General features: G+C 56.6%; 9 protein-coding genes across 9 annotated transcripts; 1 reads left to right on the top strand and 8 right to left on the bottom strand.

The window, feature by feature from the left end:
* Positions 1 to 344: 344 nt before the first annotated feature.
* Positions 345 to 3,889, bottom strand: SPBR_01245 (protein HIRA/HIR1; the record flags this gene model as incomplete). The annotated part of the gene is made up of 3 exons (XM_040759556.1): positions 345 to 460; positions 529 to 3,753; positions 3,853 to 3,889. The coding sequence occupies 3 exons, from the start codon at positions 3,887 to 3,889 to the stop codon at positions 345 to 347; spliced, it is 3,378 nt and encodes a 1,125-aa protein (XP_040619355.1).
* A 943-nt stretch (positions 3,890 to 4,832) lies between these two features.
* SPBR_02077 (uncharacterized protein) lies at positions 4,833 to 5,364 on the bottom strand (the record flags this gene model as incomplete). Its single annotated transcript, XM_040760386.1, has 3 exons — positions 4,833 to 4,901; positions 4,985 to 5,041; positions 5,128 to 5,364. 3 exons carry the CDS (start codon positions 5,362 to 5,364, stop codon positions 4,833 to 4,835), a joined length of 363 nt encoding a protein of 120 aa, XP_040619354.1.
* Positions 5,365 to 6,590: 1,226 nt separating this feature from the next.
* SPBR_02058 (uncharacterized protein) lies at positions 6,591 to 7,193 on the bottom strand (the record flags this gene model as incomplete). The annotated part of the gene is made up of 2 exons (XM_040760367.1): positions 6,591 to 6,740; positions 6,849 to 7,193. 2 exons carry the CDS (start codon positions 7,191 to 7,193, stop codon positions 6,591 to 6,593), a joined length of 495 nt encoding a protein of 164 aa, XP_040619353.1.
* A 551-nt stretch (positions 7,194 to 7,744) lies between these two features.
* On the top strand, positions 7,745 to 9,418 carry SPBR_01589 (uncharacterized protein; the record flags this gene model as incomplete). The annotated part of the gene is made up of 1 exon (XM_040759899.1): positions 7,745 to 9,418. The coding sequence occupies one exon, from the start codon at positions 7,745 to 7,747 to the stop codon at positions 9,416 to 9,418; it is 1,674 nt and encodes a 557-aa protein (XP_040619352.1).
* A 310-nt stretch (positions 9,419 to 9,728) lies between these two features.
* SPBR_09089 (uncharacterized protein) lies at positions 9,729 to 10,643 on the bottom strand (the record flags this gene model as incomplete). Its single annotated transcript, XM_040767215.1, has 1 exon — positions 9,729 to 10,643. The coding sequence occupies one exon, from the start codon at positions 10,641 to 10,643 to the stop codon at positions 9,729 to 9,731; it is 915 nt and encodes a 304-aa protein (XP_040619351.1).
* A 514-nt stretch (positions 10,644 to 11,157) lies between these two features.
* SPBR_01832 (uncharacterized protein) lies at positions 11,158 to 12,300 on the bottom strand (the record flags this gene model as incomplete). Its single annotated transcript, XM_040760142.1, has 1 exon — positions 11,158 to 12,300. The coding sequence occupies one exon, from the start codon at positions 12,298 to 12,300 to the stop codon at positions 11,158 to 11,160; it is 1,143 nt and encodes a 380-aa protein (XP_040619350.1).
* A 1,481-nt stretch (positions 12,301 to 13,781) lies between these two features.
* SPBR_01696 (uncharacterized protein) lies at positions 13,782 to 15,194 on the bottom strand (the record flags this gene model as incomplete). The annotated part of the gene is made up of 1 exon (XM_040760006.1): positions 13,782 to 15,194. The coding sequence occupies one exon, from the start codon at positions 15,192 to 15,194 to the stop codon at positions 13,782 to 13,784; it is 1,413 nt and encodes a 470-aa protein (XP_040619349.1).
* A 185-nt stretch (positions 15,195 to 15,379) lies between these two features.
* SPBR_09095 (uncharacterized protein) lies at positions 15,380 to 15,880 on the bottom strand (the record flags this gene model as incomplete). The annotated part of the gene is made up of 1 exon (XM_040767221.1): positions 15,380 to 15,880. The coding sequence occupies one exon, from the start codon at positions 15,878 to 15,880 to the stop codon at positions 15,380 to 15,382; it is 501 nt and encodes a 166-aa protein (XP_040619348.1).
* A 748-nt stretch (positions 15,881 to 16,628) lies between these two features.
* On the bottom strand, positions 16,629 to 18,335 carry SPBR_01569 (methionine permease; the record flags this gene model as incomplete). Its single annotated transcript, XM_040759879.1, has 1 exon — positions 16,629 to 18,335. The coding sequence occupies one exon, from the start codon at positions 18,333 to 18,335 to the stop codon at positions 16,629 to 16,631; it is 1,707 nt and encodes a 568-aa protein (XP_040619347.1).
* Positions 18,336 to 19,005: the final 670 nt, after the last annotated feature.

Raw genomic sequence — 19,005 nt, 5'->3', positions numbered from 1 at the left:
TTGAACGCAAACAAGAAAAGTGAGAACAAGGGATGATATGAATGCATAGCTGAATGATGTACAATATAATAGCATGGCAGTGGAGTCCAGGGCAGTGGCGGAAATTCAAACGAAACCTAGGAAATGAAAAGCATTGCTTTGAAACAAGAGACCAAGAGTCCACATGCAGAGGAAACTGAAACGATGACAAGTATACCATCAGACCACCAAAGAGAACCTCACCCGCCAACCCAAGACGCCAAACTTTAAACAAAGTCGAATACAAAAGCCAAAAAAAGAGGGAACACAACGAGAACACCCTACCATCCAATGATGCCAAAAACAACATGTCCATCTCTCGTGCCTCACGCCTCAACGATCATGCTCTCGCCAGCGTCGTCGGCAGCATCATCGCCGTCGTTGGTGAGCTCGAGGACGCGGGCATACTGCACCGTCAGGCGCTGCAATTCACGGAATTTGCCTAGGCGTGTTAGAGAAATACAACGTGAAAAACCATGGTATAACGTATACACAGCGGGGCAGACATACCTAAGATCATGACGACACCTTTCAACAGCTCTTTGCGATCCCAGCCACACAGGTCGCCCGTCCGGCTGGCCCAGCCAAAGGCTTTGCTGGTGCTCGCCGTCTTTGACAGGGCGGCGGTGGTCGTTGTCGGATCCTGCAGGACGCCGCCGAGCAGACTGTTGAGCAGCTCCTCCACTTTGCCGCGCAGGCCTTCGGTGCCCAGTCGCTTGGCGTACATGAACAGGTACAGCCGGAACTCGTCGCGGGCGCCCAGCTGCAGGGCCCCGGCAATGCGGTTCTCGAGGTGGGCGATGCTGACGCTGGCCTCGAAGCCCTCGAAGCCGTCGCGCGCCAGCAGGGTCTTGATGAGGCGCTGCAGGGTGTAGGCGCGGCCCTTGAGCAGGAACTCGTTGGTGGTGTGGCGTTCCAAAAAGGGAATGATGCCGGACGAGACGGTAGCGGAGGTCGTTTCGGCGGCGCTGGCGTCCTTTGCAATCGACGGCGCCCCGTTGGCGGCCACATCGGCGGCGGTGACGGGACCCACCGCAGTGGTCTGCAGCGCGCTGACGCTGCTGTCGTTGCTATTCCAGTACTGGCTGCCAACGGCCCACCACGACTCGGATAGGCGCTGCCACGTGTAGAGATTGGGCGCGTAGTAGTAGCCGTCACCGTTGCTGAGGGTGACCACAATGTGGCCATTTGAGTTCAGGTGGGCCGACGTCACGCCGGGCCCTGCGGTGGCCGAGTGTTGGTGCAGCGAGTGGATGGCAATGTCCAGGATCGGCGCCAACGACACAGGCGGGTGTGGTGATTGCATGGTCCGGACGTTCCACACATACGCGAGTCCAACGGCAGTCACACAGAGCAGCCAGTGCTCGCGGCACTCGACAATCACAGGCTGTGCCTCGAGAATCATGGCGTTGATGAGCCGGCGGCCGGCGGGCGTCCAGATATAGACGGTGCCGTCCTCGCAGGCGGCAGCCCAAAAGTGCTTGTTGCCCGTCACCAGGAGCACGGCCTTGGGCAAAAAGTCCTGCCACACGAGCTCGCCGCGTTTGGTCACGGTAATGTGGGACGGGTCGCGGTACTGGTCCGGGTTGCGGGCCTCGAAGACGAGGTTTTCCGAGATGCGCGACGCCTCATCGGGGGTGCTCTCGCCCTGCAGCACGCCCTTTTCGAGGGGCCGCAGGATGTGGGCGCGCACTTTGGGGATACCAAGCCGCACCTGGGAGATGGACAGGGCTGGGCTGATGACGGCAGGTCGGATGAACTCAGGTGTCGGTACGATGCCGCGTGGCGCAGCTTGCAACGTGGCCGGCTCTGTGCCTTCAATGCCGTTGGTGAGGATGGGTGTTGGCCCGGTCGGCGTCGCTCCAGCAGCGCCTGTCAACCCGCTCGAGCGCTTAGCAGACGGGTCGGTCGCGTCATCGTCGCCTTCCAGAACCACGGCGGCTTTCCGCTTCGTGCCCAGCAGCATGGACGCGATGCCACCACTCGGCAGTCCGTCCACCGGCCGTGACAGGTCGAGAATGGTCTGGGGAGTGTCGGCTTGACTGGGTTTCCCTGTACTTGTTGTGCCGACAAGCTGCGACTGCGGCAGCGAGGACTGGCCGGTGCCGGACGACGAGACGAGGAGAGGTGCGACGCGCTTCTTGCCGTCTTTCGTAATGGTCACACGCGATTTCAGTGTTTGTATTCGCTCGGCGCGCTTCTCTGCCGTCTCTTCCTCTGCGGACTTGGGTTCTGTTGCGGCGGGTGTAGCAGCGTCTGTCTTGTCCTTGTCGTCTTTGCCGTCTTTGCCGTCTTTGCCGTCTTTGCCGTCCTTCGCATCGCCGTTTGCGTTCGCGTTAGCGTTCGCGTCACTCCCAGACTTGGTCTTGGGCGGCGTCCCGTTTGTTGTCGCGGCGCCCGGCTGGGGTGTGCTGGCCCCGCTGGCCCCGCTGGCGTCGCCCATGAGCGCGCCCATGCGTGATTCGGCGCCGCGCAGCTCGCCGGCCTTGCTGTGGGCCTCGAGATGCAGGCCGTCGACGTCCTCGGCGATGCCCATGCCTTTGCGGGAGGCGCCGAACTTTTGCAGGGCCTTGTCGGTCTCCTCGGACTGGGCGACCCAGCCGAGCTCGCCCTCTTCAAACTTGGCGACGACGATGCTGCCGTCGAGACTGGAGGCGAAGACCGTCTGGCCGTCGGGGGTCCAGGCGAGGTCGGAGATGGACTTGGAGGCGATGTCCTGGAGGATGACGAGGGGCCGCGACGTATTCGTGTTCCAGATGCTGAGCGTCTTGTCCTGGCCGGCCGAAGCGATCACCGTGACCAGGCTCTCGCCCTCGCGCGCCGCGCTGTTGTTGCCATTGCCATTGCTCAGACCGTTGGATGACTCTCCGCTGGGCGTCGGCTTCTTGGTGTAAAAGAGGCGCGGCGAGAACATGCAGACTTCGGTGGGACCCTCGTGGCCGATGAGGTTGATCTCGCTGTCCCAGCGCGTGCGCTCGATGATGGCGACGGAGCTGACAGGGCCGTTGACGGCGTTGGGGGCAGCGATGTGGTTGCCGTCGGGCGACCAGGAGCAGCGCCGAAAGTAGGTGGTGAGTGGCGAGCTCTTGAAGGGGGCGCTGATGGTGGTCTCGAGGACAAAGTTGTTGAGCAGGTCGTGTTGGGTGGCGTTGGGCGGCGGCGGCGTGAACTTGAAGATCTTGATGGTGCGGTCGTCGCTGGCCGTCGCGAAGAACTTGTTGGCCGGATCGAACGTGGCGCCTTTGACATGGCTCTGATGCACCGACAGGGTCTTGAGCTTCTCGAACGTGTGGCCCGACCAGACAACGACCTTGGAGTCGAGGCCGACCGACACGAGAATGGACGAATCGTGCGACCACGCCAGGTCCTGGACGTCGTTCTCGTGGCCAATGAGGCGCTTGTAGGTCTTCCAGTTCTCGACGGGCGGCGGCTCGTTCGTGCCGAAGGAGGCGGTGTGGGAGGGGGCAGACGCCTCGAGGCGGTAGATGCAAATGATCTTGTCGTCGGCGCCGGAGGCGAGGTAGCGGCCGTTGGGCGAGAAGCGGACGGAGTGGATGGTGCCGAGGTGGTGGCTCATGTGGCAGAGCTGGCGCGGCTCGGTGTAGGAGGCGTTGTTGGAGTTGTAGATGGCCTCGGTGGACCAGACGCGGACGTGGCCATCGCCGCCGGCCGTGGCCAGTCTTTTGCCATCGGGCGAGACGTGGCAGCTGTAGACCTCAAAGTCTTTTTGTTCGCCTGGGCGTGTGGGTTAGCGTGTGTCAGTGTGTGGTGTGTACAAACGCCCATGTGTATGATCCATGTGAACCAGAAGACAGTGTCTGCCGTCCAACCTACCGCTGTGGCTCAGCCAAGATGGCTTGATTAGATGCATCGTGGCCGAGATGCGGCCGCGCTGACCATGTCTTGCGCCGCACGGGGGTGCCGCTGCTGACGGATTCGCAATCGATTGGGTGGGCCTGGGTCTGCAATGATGACTGCGAGTGTCGGAGGGACGCAGAGGAGGGACGGGGTGATGCTGGACGTTGGGAGGTCGCCGGTGGTGAGGAAGCACAGGAAGCTCAGAAAGCTCAAAATGGCCAAATCGATCGTGGGAAGTCGCGACAAACGGCAGAATGGGGCGCGACTTTGAATTGGAGCCAAATGGGGCGCGCTAAGAGGAAAGAGCATGCTGAGCATGGGCATGGGCAAGGGCAAGGGCCAGAAACAGAAGGAGCAACCCAGCGGGCAGCGCAGGCCAGGAAGGCGCTGATTGGTGCTGGCAGGTGCGGGTGCGGTCTGCTGGCTCCATATTGAGCAGCAAAACCTGGGATTGCAATTCGGCGATTTACAGTGGGCACCACCCGCCGAACGTTGTGAGTCCAGGGACGTTTAATACGTGCTCAAGTGCTAACTGACCTGAACCTAACATTGCTTTCACATCAGGCCCTTCTGATGCCATCGTGAGTTTGACCAGCCAACAGACAAAGCTTCCAGAACGCAGAATATTTTCGAAACAGGCGATACGGGATCCTGAATTCTTTACAAACATAATACATAAATGCATAACATAGCTTCGTATAGCCAACATGCTCCGTTTTCCACATTCCCGACCGAGAGCGACCGTTTTCGCTTCCCAGCCGGAAGTTGTCCAGCATGAGCTGCGACTCTGAGCGTTGAGCTCTTTGCAGTGCTCATCTCTTGCTTCCCCGATGACCTTCCAAGTTTCAAGAATTATCCAAAAAAAGAAGAAAAAAACGTCACAAAATATTAACAGACAAAAATAGCACACAGCCACGGTCCGAGTCACTGTCAGTTCATCTTCCCACACGCTGCGTTCATGAAGCAGCGACAGGTTCGGTCGTCTTGGGGACAGACTTGGACGGACCGACGAGGGGGGCCTTGGGCTTGAACGAGGGACGTTAGCTGAATGTCGACACAATGGAAAGGGAACGGCCCGCGAACGATCCGGGAAGAGTGGTCCTCTTACCTTATTTTCCGTCTTGCCGGCAGCTTTCTTGACAACCTTTTTCGTCGCCGCCTGGGCCTATCTGATGTATTAGTGGATGATGTCTCGAGTCGAGGGCCGCACGTTGCAGCCACATTGTTCACGAGGCATCTCTGGAGACGCACCTTGGCAACAGCACCCTCCTTCTTGGACACCTCCTTCTGGGAGATTTCCTTCTTGGGCGCCGCCTTCTTCTTGGTGACGCCTGTCGGCTTCGCAGCGGCGGCAGCAGCAGTCGCAGGCTTGGTCGCCGCCTTGGACTTGGTGGACTTCTTGCGCGCAATAACGGGAGCCGTGTCGATCGTCTGGAAGACGCGTGGCGCGGCGTGGCCGGTCTGCGAGCGCGTGCCTTCGCGAGCCATGGCGGGAGAGGCGGGAGATTGGCGGGATATGGCGCAAATATGACGAGTGCCGGTGATTTTAGTATGCAATGCGCGAATGCGATGAACAGGGAAACAAAGAAGACGATGAGAATCAGCTTAATTCGAAGCAACAGAGTGGAAATGCGACGAGACTGATCTTGGGCGTAAAGCGACGCAGCTTTCGCAGCGAAACAGTGCTCTGTCTTGCGAACCCAACAAGATTGCGGCAAAATATTGTCGCGCGAGACAAGGAGAAGAGAAAATGGATGACGAAAATGGGCAAAGGGAAAAGGGGAAGGAAATGAAGACGGGACGTCAACAAGAAATCCAGGCGGCTAGGAAAGAGGAGCGCAGAGGGCAGGAGCAGGCCTGAGAATATGCGGCCAGACCAGGCGCAGCCCAGACTCCGAAATCACAACGAACCCAAAAGAGAAGGAGGGGCCCAGAGACCGACGAGGTGGCTTCCGTAGGAGCTGTTCCGTCGTATTGGCCGTCGCGGCAACGCAATGCAACGATGGCAGTGAGCGCAGCGGTTGCAGCACTGCAGTTGCAGCACGGACTGGACTGACTGCCGCCACCGAAAACAGTGAGAGTACTGAACGCTGCGACTTGCGACATGCGACTTGCGACTTGCGCACATGCACGGCATGAAATTGGCAGAGCTGGGATCAAGATTGAGAGGTGCAGCAGCCCTCCATCACCCATCGCACCTGCCTGCCACCTGTGAGATTACTTCTTGCCTGCAGGAGGGACTCCCAGCAGTGGTTTCCCGATTGGTGCACGTCAAATAATTACAGAGTACGGAGTACTCCGGTCCTGTATCTGTGCTGTAATGTTTGCGTCTAAATCTGCTTTGTATTTCTGGCTGCGCTGCGTACTGTTATTTTGATGTCACTTTCAAGAAAATGGTAAGCAAATACATCGCGTCTTGGAGTATACCGAAGACTCCCTAAATAAAACAAAAAATATGTACGAATGAAAAATGACTCTTCAAATTTGAAAATATATTGAGGATAAATAGGCACACGTGAGATTCAAGTGAGATATATATATATAAAAAAAAAGATGTATCGATGTATCTGGATTCCAAATCTGCATACACATTTCGCAGCTACCCCTTGACGGACAAAAATGTGAACATTGCCCAACCAATACAGGAGCATAGTTAAAACCCTTTTGGTTTTTGATTTGTCTTCCTTTTACATGTATCTTTATTTTGCTGTCATTTACTTGGTGCCTGTTGCTGCGTATCCTGCCGCCGCATGGCTCAACTTTGCATTCAGAAGCCTGGGCCGCACAGACTCCGGCGGTTTGGGCATCTGTACGGGGGTGGCGTCGACGCTTCGGATTCCGGCGAATTGGTCCATAATCCCCAACTAGGGGGCATGGTCAAGAAGACGCTGCGCGGCTGGAAAATTTATATGCTCGCCTTCTGGGACGTGCTTTTCTAAGCGTCTGGCCTGCACATTTTCGATGGCACGTACCTGCCGAATCACGACTGGAACATGATTGACCTCGTTATCCTCCTCATCTGGAAACGTCCTCGAATCTGCCGAGGCGTTCACCCACGACCCCACGCACGGCACCACAGTCACCTCGCCCGTCTTCCACGGATGGTTAAACCACATTTGGAAGCACAACACAGTCAGCCGCGCGTTCATGGCCGTCACGATGAACTTTGTCACCTTGGGCATGTCCGCTTGGATTGCCATAGTAGTCTGCCCAGCCGTCGAGGCACGGCGCTTCACCAAGGGCTTGAGCTTCACGCTGGCGTCTCTGATGGCCCAGGTCGTTCGCAACCTACACCACCGCGATGAGGATGTCCCCATGGTTCTCTGATGCGATGGGAGATGCTCATACTCTTATATCTTGACTGGCTTCTGGCTGTAGGGCCCTGTTCGTGGTTTCTAAGGCGGATACGACGCTTGAGACTTTGAAAGCTGAATTATGTCGTACTGTACGTCATAATACGAGGGACATTGTAAACAAGGAGATGATGACCCATAATATAGTCACGTGCACCTTCGCCCTATGTGGAGCTCATCCTTCAGCGCATCTCGGCACTTGGGTGGTGACGTCTTTTGCGTCCAACGGCACAGGAGCGGCTTGTGCAACTCCTTGGCAGGCCATTCGCAAACTTTCCGCCTGCGGTGTAAGACGAACCCGTGTACCCCGTACACTTTCGACAGTCCCACTGCCGTCTCAACAGCCCTCTCTCCTCGTGCTCTCTCACCTCGAATCTACCGCAAACAATTTTCGCTAATTTAAGGCGTCAAGCTGCGACATTGCCTTCGAGAAGGTTGTCACCCCAATGACGTACCCAGCCGCATAGCAACGACATAATCCACCCCGCCGTTGCGCGGGCCATTGTCCGATAACCATGCGTTCCACGACGCCCGACGGCGAGCGTGTTGCCTTCCTCAACGGCGGCATTGCGTCGCCGCCACCGTTTTCCTTGGATGACGATCCCGACCCGGACATCATCGGCACCATCGAAAGTACCGATGCCCATGACGCCCGCCATGGGCTCCTCAGCAAGGCAGATATCCGGCCCTACCGGCCGGCCAGCCGGTGGCGGGTGTGCTGTGGAGGACGCTTGCGCCTCTCGCGCCGGGGCCCCAAACGGCGGCTCTTGGGGCTGGTGCTAAAGTACCTGTTCGGGACCGTCTTTGCTCTCCTGGTTTTGACGCCCCTCCTCGCGCCGTCGTACCTCCACCCACCTGCGCACTATACACGCCTGGTCGCCCAGTGCGAGGCCCAGTTCAGCGGACCTGAAGAGGGCCTCGACCGGATACATGGGTGTGCCAACCCGCATCGCGAAAAGGTCTTTATCAGCGTCAGCCTGTACGACAAGGAGGGCCACTTGGCTGCCGGGGCATGGGGCCAGGCCCTAGTTGAGCTTGTGCGCTTACTTGGGCCCAGGAACACCTATGTGAGCATCTATGGGAATGGCAGTGGCCGCCACGGCGCCTCGGCCCTCGAGCACCTGCGCCGCCTGCTGCCATGCCGCAATACGGTCGTCTACGACGAGCATGTGCCCCTCGACCGCTTTGCCAACATCACGATGCCCGACGGCAATGTGCGCACAAAACGGCTAGCCTACCTCTCCGAGATGCGCAACCGCGCGCTGCGCCCGCTCGACACGCTCGGGGGCGTCGAGGGCATTGTCTTTGACAAGGTCCTGTTTCTCAACGACGTCGCGTTCCGCCCCATCGACGCCGCCCAGCTGCTCTTCAGCACCAACCAGGACGCCGAGGGCCACGCGCAGTACCTGTCCGCCTGCGCGCTCGACTACAAGAACCCTCTTTTGTTTTACGACCTGTACGCCCAGCGCGACGCCGAGGGCTTCTCCAACGGCCTGCCCCTCTTTCCCATCTTCAGTCGCGCTGGCAAGGGCCTCTCGCGCGCTGACATGCTCGCCCAGACTGACGCCGTTCGTGTCCAGTCCTGCTGGGGCGGCATGGTCGCTATGCAGGCCGCGTACCTGCAGCACCGTAACGATTCGCTGCCGCGCCCCGATTTCCATAAACCCGGCAGCCACGTCATCGACCCGATACATCCGACGGGCATTGTAGCGCCCGTCCGGTTCCGCTACGAGCCCGAGATCTTCTTTGACGCCTGCGAGTGCTGCCTGTTGCATGCCGACGTGTCCCAGGCCGCCCGCGTCGCCACAGAGCCCGCTTTCCAGTCTCTGAGTAAAGGTGTCTTTGTCAACCCATACGTTCGCGTCGCGTACGACTGGACCACGCTCGACCGTCTGCGCATCGTCCAGCGCTGGGAGCGTCTCTTTGCCCTCCCCCAGGCGATCATCTCGTACTTTGCCTCGCTGCCCACGCACAACCCGCACCGTCTCGTCAAGGAGGGCGACGCCTTTATCGAAGAGGTCTGGAGCAACACAGCCAATGCCTGGACGCTCGAGTCGCGTACTGGCCGCAACGGCATGTTCTGCGGTGTGCGCGAGATGCAGCTGCTGGACACAGCCCCGCGCCAGGGCGACAAGAACTGGGCCAATGTGCACATTCCCACGGGCCAGGCACTCGACTTTCCGAGTTGAAAAAAGAGTGGAGAGGTTGAAACATGATGGAATTTGGAATAATTACATGGCATTTTCGTTCTTCTCTTCCTTTCGGATACCACATTGGCAGGCGTTCTTTCCCTTTTTGACTCATCATATGGTGAGCCGATATTGCATTCTTCTGCGTACCTACATATCTGCATATATATCGTCGTACAGACTTGGATACCTTCAAAATGGCATAACTTCATAACATTGAATATCACATATTGACTCGCGCCTTCCTTGCACGACCGCCTAAACGGGTGTGTGATGGTGGCGGCCACCAACCGACTTGTTCCAAGCTGCCCTACTCTGTATCCTCTGGGTGGAACACAAGGGCACGCACCTCGATGCTTTGCCGCGGTGGTGCGTCCGATCCTCTGCCAAAGGCCGGATCCTCAAATGCCGTGTGCGGCACCCGCCGCGCACGCCCGTCCGTCTTGCTGTCAAAGCACTTGATCAGCAGCGCCTCGTCCGGCGCCAGCCCCGACTTGAAGAACCACCGGTGCCCGCTCTCGTAGCGCACCTGGTACGTCTCGCCCTCGCGGTCCTTGAGCACCAGGCCCGTCGGCACGAGCGCCGCCTCGCCGACCGAAGCCGCTTCGGCCACCGCCAGCGGGTCCCGCAAGACGGGGTTCTCAATCGGCCGCCACACATTGATAATCTGCACGCGGCCGCGCAGCAGCTTCTCTGCGTCCTCGGCCGGCAGGTGGTGCGGCACGCGCGACAGGGCCGCGCGGTACGACTGGTCAATGTGCACGCGCTGCACGGGGCCGCGACGGGACCGATCGAAGTTCCGCTGGCCACCGTCCTCCGGGAGGTCGCGGCGGATGGTGTGGTCAAAGATAAAGACACGAGACGCGCCCGTCACGTCCTTGAGGAGCTGCTCCGTCTCCGGGTAGTACGACGCCCGGATCTGGTCGTCGTCGCGGAATTCCGTCTCGGTGGCTGGGCGCGCGACAAACTGGAAGCCGTTGCCGTCCAGGGTATACTTGGCCTCATCGCCCGACACGTCGTGCACCGTGACGGTGTGCGGCTCGGCCTCACGGTAGTACGTCTCGGGCCGGTCGTAGTAGGTTGCGTGCGGAGGCGAGCCGTCGGCGTTGGGCTTGTAGTAGTTGAGCGTGGTCTGGACATGGCGCTGTGTCGAGTGGGCCGTGGGCAACGTGGAACCGACTTGCGGCCCGGCCAGAGTAGGCGACTGAATTGCAGCAGCGGCCATTGTGTGGTATTGGAGACAAGATGTATATGAAAATTGTTCCGTGGATATAAGGTAAGAGTATTTCGAGGAAAGTCAGACTGAACATTTACTAGTAAACAAAAAAGAGAGTTAAATTTGGATGTAAAAATGTTGTCCACGACATCAAGGGAATATATAGTGGTTGTCATCGTCCTTTGTCTGCTATTTGCGACAGCCATCACGGAGGCGGGCTTTGCAGTGGCTCCGTTTGGCTCACCATTGCGTGCTCACGGCACGCCATCTCGGCCAACCACATACGTTGCGTGGTGATCCGGAACGGCTACGACAATTTGTAAGAACGTCGGAATTGCAGTTGACTTTGTATTTGTCAGTACGGATGAACTAGTACTGTAACGCATTGGGGAGCGGAGAGTCTGCCATCACGATTCCGCTGACAATTTGCTTTCGCCGACTCTGACATCCATCCTCAAGGCCCCGTATGCATGAGCCGGTATTCTCTCCCCTATTTAATCTTTTGCTGCGTTCTCACTCTTCTCTAATCACCATTTGCCCACAAATCGTCCAATACGCCTGACTCCAACTCATCCGAGCCGACCAAGTCCTTCTCTTCCTTCTTCTTGATACGCTCGATGCGTTTGTCTGCGCCACGCTGGAACTGTTCTTCTGTCGGCCCGTCTTGGTAATATTTTCTCCACTGTTTGCTTCTGGCCAAGGCCCTCAAATTGTCTAGGACAGGTAGTGATGCGGCGCTTTTGGCAACTTTGGAATTTCTGACACACGTAGAAACAGTTTCCTGCGTGGGCAATGGTGATAGTACAGTCAACTTGAGGCTTTGTGCTTCCGATGCCACTGCGTACAACATATGTGCCAAGAGGCCCAACTTCCACACGGTGTCGTTGCCAGACGTGCGTACAAGGCTGTGCGGACAGCTGCGCCATTTGATGTCCTCAAACACTCCGTCCGCAACTTGCTCGGTCGTGACAGCCTCTTTGAGGTATAGTCCGGCCGCTGCCGATGCATCCCTCAGGTTTGGTGTACTTTGATGGTGCCCCTTGGTAGGCAGCGATAGGGACGTGATTAAATATGTCACGGCAACGTAGGCTGCAAATTTCACCGCTTGGCGGACTAGGATGAGTTCTTTGTCCAGGTAATATGCCTCTGAACCAATGTTGTACACGACCAATACGAGAGGCGGGCGTCGTCCTTCAGGCGAGCTTGAATTGACAGCAGTACCATCTCCGGTGTTGGTATTTGAAAACGCATCCAAGATGGACGTCAACTTGCCCGCCACGGCCGAAGCAAGATCGGTAGCGTCCACCCATTGAGCGGTGCCAAATTGGAGAATAGGTCGTCGGTTTCTATCTCCTCTCTTGATCTCATGCCTTCCATTGACGCGGAAAGTATACGTTTGCACGTTGTACATATCGGCAAAACGTGCCATATCGAAGGGTGGAGTGTCGCCATCCCCAGATGACAGTCGAAGGACCATGGATGGTGGGAGAACAGACAGGCCGATTTCCGAGATTTCTGTCCTTCCCTTTATGTCGAGCGATACAAAGATAGCGTCCTTGTTGTCGTCAATGTACTGTTGAAGTGCGGCCAGGTCTCCAATAAAAGGAATGTGCATCTTGACCCAGGAATCCGACTTTGGCCCCTGCACTCTTGACGACTTCGGCATTTTGATGTTGAGGCTCTTGTCGAGACAATGGAAAGGAAGAAGAAGGAAACTGGAAAATTAAAGAAGAAGTAGAAAGATTGGGGTCGATAAGCGAAAGAATAACGACACGGTGTGGATGAATCTTGTGGATTTTGAAAGGTGTAGCTCCGAGTAGGACATTTATGTTCTTTGCATTAAGGTTCTCTTCGCTGACTAGGAAACGCAAAATGCTTGTTTTTGTGGAGTCACATGACGTGTTGGTCTAGGTGAAAACCATCCTTCTGATTGGCCAATGTGCAGGCTTGTAAAAAACCTCGCTCAGTTGTGCGCTTTGTATTATCCGTACGGAGGTACTGTGATTTTTTGTTTATTATACATCCCGTAATCCATCTCCTTCGGAACAATGAATTAGTTTTGGGGATGGAATATGTGCTAGCAGCTTGTACAGCGACTTATGGGTCGCGAGAGGCATCAAGATAGTACCAGCAGCCTGGATGGAGCCCATATCGTATCGTGTCTCCCCATTTATTATATAAAAATTAAGATCGGGTAGAGTGAAAAACCTCTCCTGATAAAAACAAGTAGAACCTACGTACTAGGGAAAAAAAAAATTGGGCCGGGCAGGAATCGAACCTGCGTCGTGACCACTACAGTCTAAAGTCCTACCAGCTGAACGACATGCCCTTTTTGGACACAGCAGGACTCGAACCCGCGACACTTAGATATCTGCGGCCAAATCATGACCGCTAGACCACCGGCCCTTCCAATGGCTTTCGCTTTTTGGAACAATATTGGAAATTGCAGTGGCTAACGGGCTTAAATAGGCGTCTGTGCCTTCAAATGGTAGGGAAAGAAGAAGGAGCGATGCAGCGAGGGTGTTGAAAGAGGAAAGAACCGACGATGTCCTGGTGAGGAAGGCGCGATGCGATGTGGACGTTGCCAAGCTTGTGTCGATTGTGGGGGTGGAGTAGCCTAGCTCGGCACCCAACAGTGGGGAGCTAAAGTGGGTCTTGTGCAGATCTCACCGCCAACCGGCCCACCGAAGACCCAGCCTCCAGCCCAAGAAGAGCTTTGTGGGCTGTGTGATTGAAATGTCGTGGCGTTGGCCCTCTAGCCTCCCTAATGGGAAATTAGGCAAGGAACTTTATTTTATACCTTGTCCGAAATTACACACCACGGTGTCGTGTACGTGAATGACGTTTGTATACTACTACAACGACATTTAGCAGGTCAATGGTAGGGAACTCAAGGCCCTTAATTATGATGTAAATTTTGAAATGTGATTGTGGGAACAAAAACGTTGCAAGTTCCGGTACAATCAACATGAAAAGTAGAGTTTCAAAAAAATAAAAAAAAAGAAACGGAAACGGATTTAGAAATTAAACTAAACTTGCTTGTGTATCGGCTGCAACAATAGTAACTGCCTGTAACTCATTTGGATAACGGGCAATTGTCCCACACGTAGTCTTCCTTGCTTCTCCTGCACTCATCTCTCATATTGTTTAAAGTAAATGTGCTCTGAGCCCCGTCACATCGCAGATGTCCTCGGTAATCCATTCGAACGGCGTTGCGAGAGTGATGTCGACCTGTTCGTAGGAAAATTCTTCCTTTCGATGCACAGCTCGGACCCATGGCTCGAACTGTGAGGGGCCAGCATATACCGGTTCGCGAGGTTGGGGCGGAATCGTGCGATCTTTTGGAAGCGGCACGGGAGGGTCGCCGACACGTTTCTTTCCATGGGCCACCAGCAGCTGCCTCTGATCGTCTCTGGATCCGATGCCCGCATCAACCATGGCAAGGACGGTCCCAGTCTGGTCGAAAATGCAAGATCCTGAATCCCCTCCACTTGTGAAGGGGTTTTGTCTGTTCGGCATCGAGCTCTGACCAGTAGGCATACCAAGCACCGGTATTGCCCAAGACACAATGTCCTTGTTGGGGAGCGGCATGCGAACAACCGCTTCGATCGGGCTGGTCCTGCCCATGGTCACACCCGTCGTTGCACCACGCTTGAACACAAACTTTTGCTCTTTCGCTTGACTCAGGGTCGACGCTGGATCGCCGCCAGTACGAGGCTGCAACCTGACAAACCCCGCGGTGTCCATGTTAATGAGCAACGCCTGTAAAGCCCGAAAGGCGTCATCGGGCCAGCCCTCGTGCTTTTCAAGTCGCTCGTCCGCGAGCGTGTTTCCAACGTAGACATTGTTGGTCTCAAAGGACGGGCAAGGTGGTGGTGGAGGCAGGCCTTGTGAAGGAGAAAAGGGCTCTAGGCTTGGGCGATTGCCATCGTCGAGGGCAACCAAGGACCAGTCGCGCCAGCCATTGAACCTGTTGTGGTCATGCCGACTTGAGAGTGCGACCTGTCCGAATTTCCGACCGGCTGAGCCTTGGCCACCGTCCTCAGCTGCAGCCGAATGCTGCGCCATCTCCTGTAGAAGGGAGGGGACATAGATTGACACACAATTCTCCGCAATCTGCAGCTGCGGAACTTCATTCTCGGGAAGTGTTCCATTGGAAAACTGCTTCTGAACTGGCCACAGAATCAGTTCGCGCACGAAGTCTTTCAGTGTCCGCATCTTGCGTTCCAGTTCCAGGTCGCTGCCCCAAGACACAGGAATCGGCAAAATGTCTCTGGGATTTGATTCAGTCGCGGACCGAGCGTGGTGCGTGCCACTGATGAGGGACGCATGCTTCACAGAACCGTAGTCGCGGTGGTGGTCGAAGATGTCGCCGATTGTGACGTGGCGCGATGCCAAAGCAAAAACACCACCATGGGGTGAGCCATCCGCATTCTTCAGGCGCATATAGAGACACAGCGTGCCCCATGGGCGCTCTGCCGTATCATTTGGCATCGAAGGCTGTATGATCTGGCCCGGAAATGGTAGAAATGGAACGACGTGGTTGTTAACGCTCTGCATGGCGGTGAACACACTGTGCTTGTACAACACACCTGTCTCTCTAAGCTCTCCAAAAATGGGGTTGAAAAGGCTGCAGAGACGATTGGGGTGTTGCATTGCGTCAGGCTTGGGCTGCGCTGGTGGGGAGACGGCGATTGGAGGACTTGTGGATGCTGTAGGATGCACGTCGCCAAGTGAGGTGCTGGTTAAGCCAAAGACAGAAAGCTCGCAGACGAGGACACGCATGTCCCCGAGCCCAGATGGTCCATCAGAATACTGCGACAGGCTGTCGCGGTAGCAATGCCGTCGGTCCAGGTGCATGTCCCAGGCTGCACGCCAACCACGAGAAAGTGGCCGACTTGGTGCTCCGGCATGGGTCCGGGATACGGTTTCGCGCCCCAGCTCCTATCTTCGAACGGTACAGCGTCGATAGCAAGCGGTAGAAAAGTGGACCACTGGATAGAATGAGCAGCGAGTGTGCTTTGGATTGCTTCGTACATGGACTCGCGAGTCGACTTCCATTTTCCGATGAGGTCGGGGTCAGTGACTGGGCAAAGGGTACGGTACAGTGGCCGTGTCCACGGTGAGACCACTGCGTCGGTGCGTGCAATGAGACGGGGCTGGCTGGGGAGACCCAAGAAATAGCTGCTCGCTTCTTCATCAGAAGGAGGAATAGGATCACCCGCTGCAGGTGTGCTTGACGCCATGCTTGACTGGGATATGTCTTGAATGGGGATCGCATAAGTGGCCGCCTAGGCCACCGTGCCGAGTTTTTGTTCAAAGTCGGATTTATTTCGCTTATGCGACTCCCGCTGGCGTTTGTGGTCAGGAGTGGAGGGCCTGAAATAGATCGTTTTCTAGAGACATCGGTGACAGATGGACAGACATGGTTTCCAGTAACTGTTGTTGTATCTTGAAAGAGATTCTATTAGAATTGTGGAGAAGGTTACCTCTGAAACGAGCAGGTTGGTGCGGATGATGAAGAAAGCAGGAACGAAGGCCTACGCACGATGTCGCAAATGGCGTAATTTGGGAAGGAACAGAAATGCTGGAAATATGCCGCAAAACCGACGGAGCAAAAATAGCAATGGGTAATAGGGCGTTATTAATGTTATCAGGGTTTGCAGAAAAACGGAAGAACTTTGTTTTGTCGCCGGTTGTGTAACCTGAGGGCTGGCATTATTCAGCCTCCTGACGAGCTGCTTAGTCACTGGAACTCTAGTAACAGATAATACAGTGGTGTCTAATTTCATCCAAGAAACATATGCAAATAAAGGATATAAAGACCAGGAGACAAAGATGATACAGGGGGAAAGAATGCTGAGAGAGGAAGACAATGGCGCGCTTCTGAGGAAGTCGCGATGGGATGCGACCGTTGGAAGTGGGTCCGTAGAGGTTAGGTGATCAGTGGAGTTGGAACAGTGGGTCGGCCTTTCACCTTTCTTTCTCGTGCAATCAACGTCCCAGCTCCGTCTTGGGCACCTTGACCAGGCGCGTGATGGCCGTGCCGTCGTCGAGCTCATCTGCCTCTTCTTCGATCGTGTACCTGCCCCAGGCCGGCAAGACGACGGCCCACACCCACCAAAAGAGCACGGCGGAGGCGAGAATGGAGACGCCGACAATGGCATAGGTGGCGTAGAACAGCCCCGAGGTGGGTGGCGTTTTGGGCGGGAAGAAGGGCGCGGCAATCAGTGACAGGTTCAGCACAATCTTGAGCACTACGGCCGGGATCCAGACGCGGAACGGGCGCTTCAGGTCCGGCCGCGTGTACCGAAGATACAGCAGCCCGCCGGCGATGGCAATCGACACAAACTGGCCCGGGTAGCCCTCGACCTCGAGGATGAACGAATAGACCTCGGCCGACGGCGGCAGCACGATGACGAGAAACGAGGGGATGTAGTGCACGAAGAACCCGCCGAGGGGCGAGCCGAAGGGCTTGTTGGAGGCCAGCAGCTTCGAGTACGGCAAGAGGCCTTGGCGCGCAATTTCTTGCTTGACGCGGGCCATGGTAAAGGCGACGACCATGACGTTGCCCGCCGCGGACAGGGCGATGGCGAGCGAGAGCGCGATGCCGCCGACGCGCCGTCCAAAAATGGTCTGGAAGAAAAGGGCTCCGACCAGCTCGCCGCTGTTGGCAATCGTCTCGAGCGGCACGACCACGAAGTAGGCGACGTTGATCAGCAGGTACAGCACGCACGACGTGACGAGCGCCGAGGCGGTGACGGACCGCAGCGTGCGGACGGGGTCCTTGACCTCGTTGAGGACGTTGTTGGCGTTCTCGAGGCCGGTGTAGGAATAAAAGACCTTGAAGAGGGCTGTCGAGATGGCGCCCCAGTTCCAGTTGGAGCCGGCCCAGAGGCCGGGCAGCGTCATTGTCGGTGCCGCCTCGCGGCCCTTTGGCCGGAAGACCACCACAAACAGCCCCGACAGAATCATAAAGACGACCAGCCCCACCTTGAGCCAGCCCAGTACGTTCTGGATCCGCACGCCCGTCGCCCGGAAGCCGCCGTGCACAATCGTCACGGCCGTCAGCAGGCCCACAGCCAGTCCCTTGCGGAGCAGCTCGCTGGGTGCCTCGATGCCCACGGCGAACAGCACGTACTGCGAGAAGACGACGCAGTTGGAGGCCGTGAACCCGAGAAACACGACGACAAACACGATGAGGATGGACGCCAGATAGCGCGGGTGCCGGTACGTGAACTCGAGGTACACCTTGTCGCCGCCCGACCGCGGCAGCATGCACCCGTACTCGAGCGCGATGCCCAGGCCGCAGGCCGCGACGCCCGCGCCGGCGACCCACAGCAGCAGCGCCAGTCCGGGACTGCCGACGCCGCGCAGGATGGCGCCCGGCGTGGCAAAAATGCCGCTACCTATAACGCGCGAGATGACCAGGATGTAGGCGCTCTGCCAGCTGAGCGTGCGGCCGAGCGTCGACGTTTCGGGCAGGACGTCATCGTCAAAGGTGCGGTAAGGTCGAACTGAGCGGACAGAGGCCGCCGAGGACGAAGCTGGGGAAGAGGAGGAGGCGACGGCCGCGTCGAGTGCGGTCACTTCAGAGGATTTGGAGGGCTTGTCGGCCGTCTGGGTCGGGAGGCTCGGCGCTGCCAGCAGCGGGTGGGCCTCGGTGTTGTCAATGTCGTCGTGTTCGTCGGAGTCGGCCATATTGAGGTGCTGGTGGTGGTTGACAGGAGACGAGGGGAAGGAAGGTGCAGTGGCAGGGCGATGAGATATATACACAAAGACAAAAAGGCCGGAGGAACACGCCGCGGAGGACCAATAAGTGAGCTCTCTGTCAAACCGGACCTCTCGGTACTCCGTACTTTTCTGCTACATGAGAAGTGGCTGAGACAACGGTTCCATGTCTGTTCTAATTACGGTGTGTTTGACCAATCCGTCCGTCGGAATGTCGACAAAAGCTACCACAACCGGAAGGTCCTGCGTTTTGGTGGTCGCAGGGTTTCACACGTCATTTGAATCTGTATCAGTTGACGCCTGCTTTTCCGCTGCTGCCTCTTCCTATTTTGTACCGACTTTTTGTCTCGCTGTTGTGGCGGCCAGCACGTTTCCAAAAGCTGACAAAAGGGGGTCGCGCACGCCATCGCATAGTGTATTGACGAAACCAAAGGGCGCGGCATAGGGATGGGCCCTACAGCGGGCACTAAATTGTCTCAAAAATAAAATAAAAATACAATCATGGAAACTACATTCGTACGTACGCTGAGATCGATGCATATTTGCTGCTGCCTTTGCATTACTTCTCACCCGCGTAGCGAATCATCTTGCACTCATTCCAACAAGGAGGACGCGCGGGACAACAAATACACTCATCGAG

The sequence above is a fragment of the Sporothrix brasiliensis genome (assembly GCF_000820605.1).
Source record: "Sporothrix brasiliensis 5110 chromosome Unknown Cont18, whole genome shotgun sequence".
Classification (NCBI taxonomy): domain Eukaryota; kingdom Fungi; phylum Ascomycota; class Sordariomycetes; order Ophiostomatales; family Ophiostomataceae; genus Sporothrix; species Sporothrix brasiliensis.
This window is presented reverse-complemented; position numbering and strand designations above follow the sequence as displayed.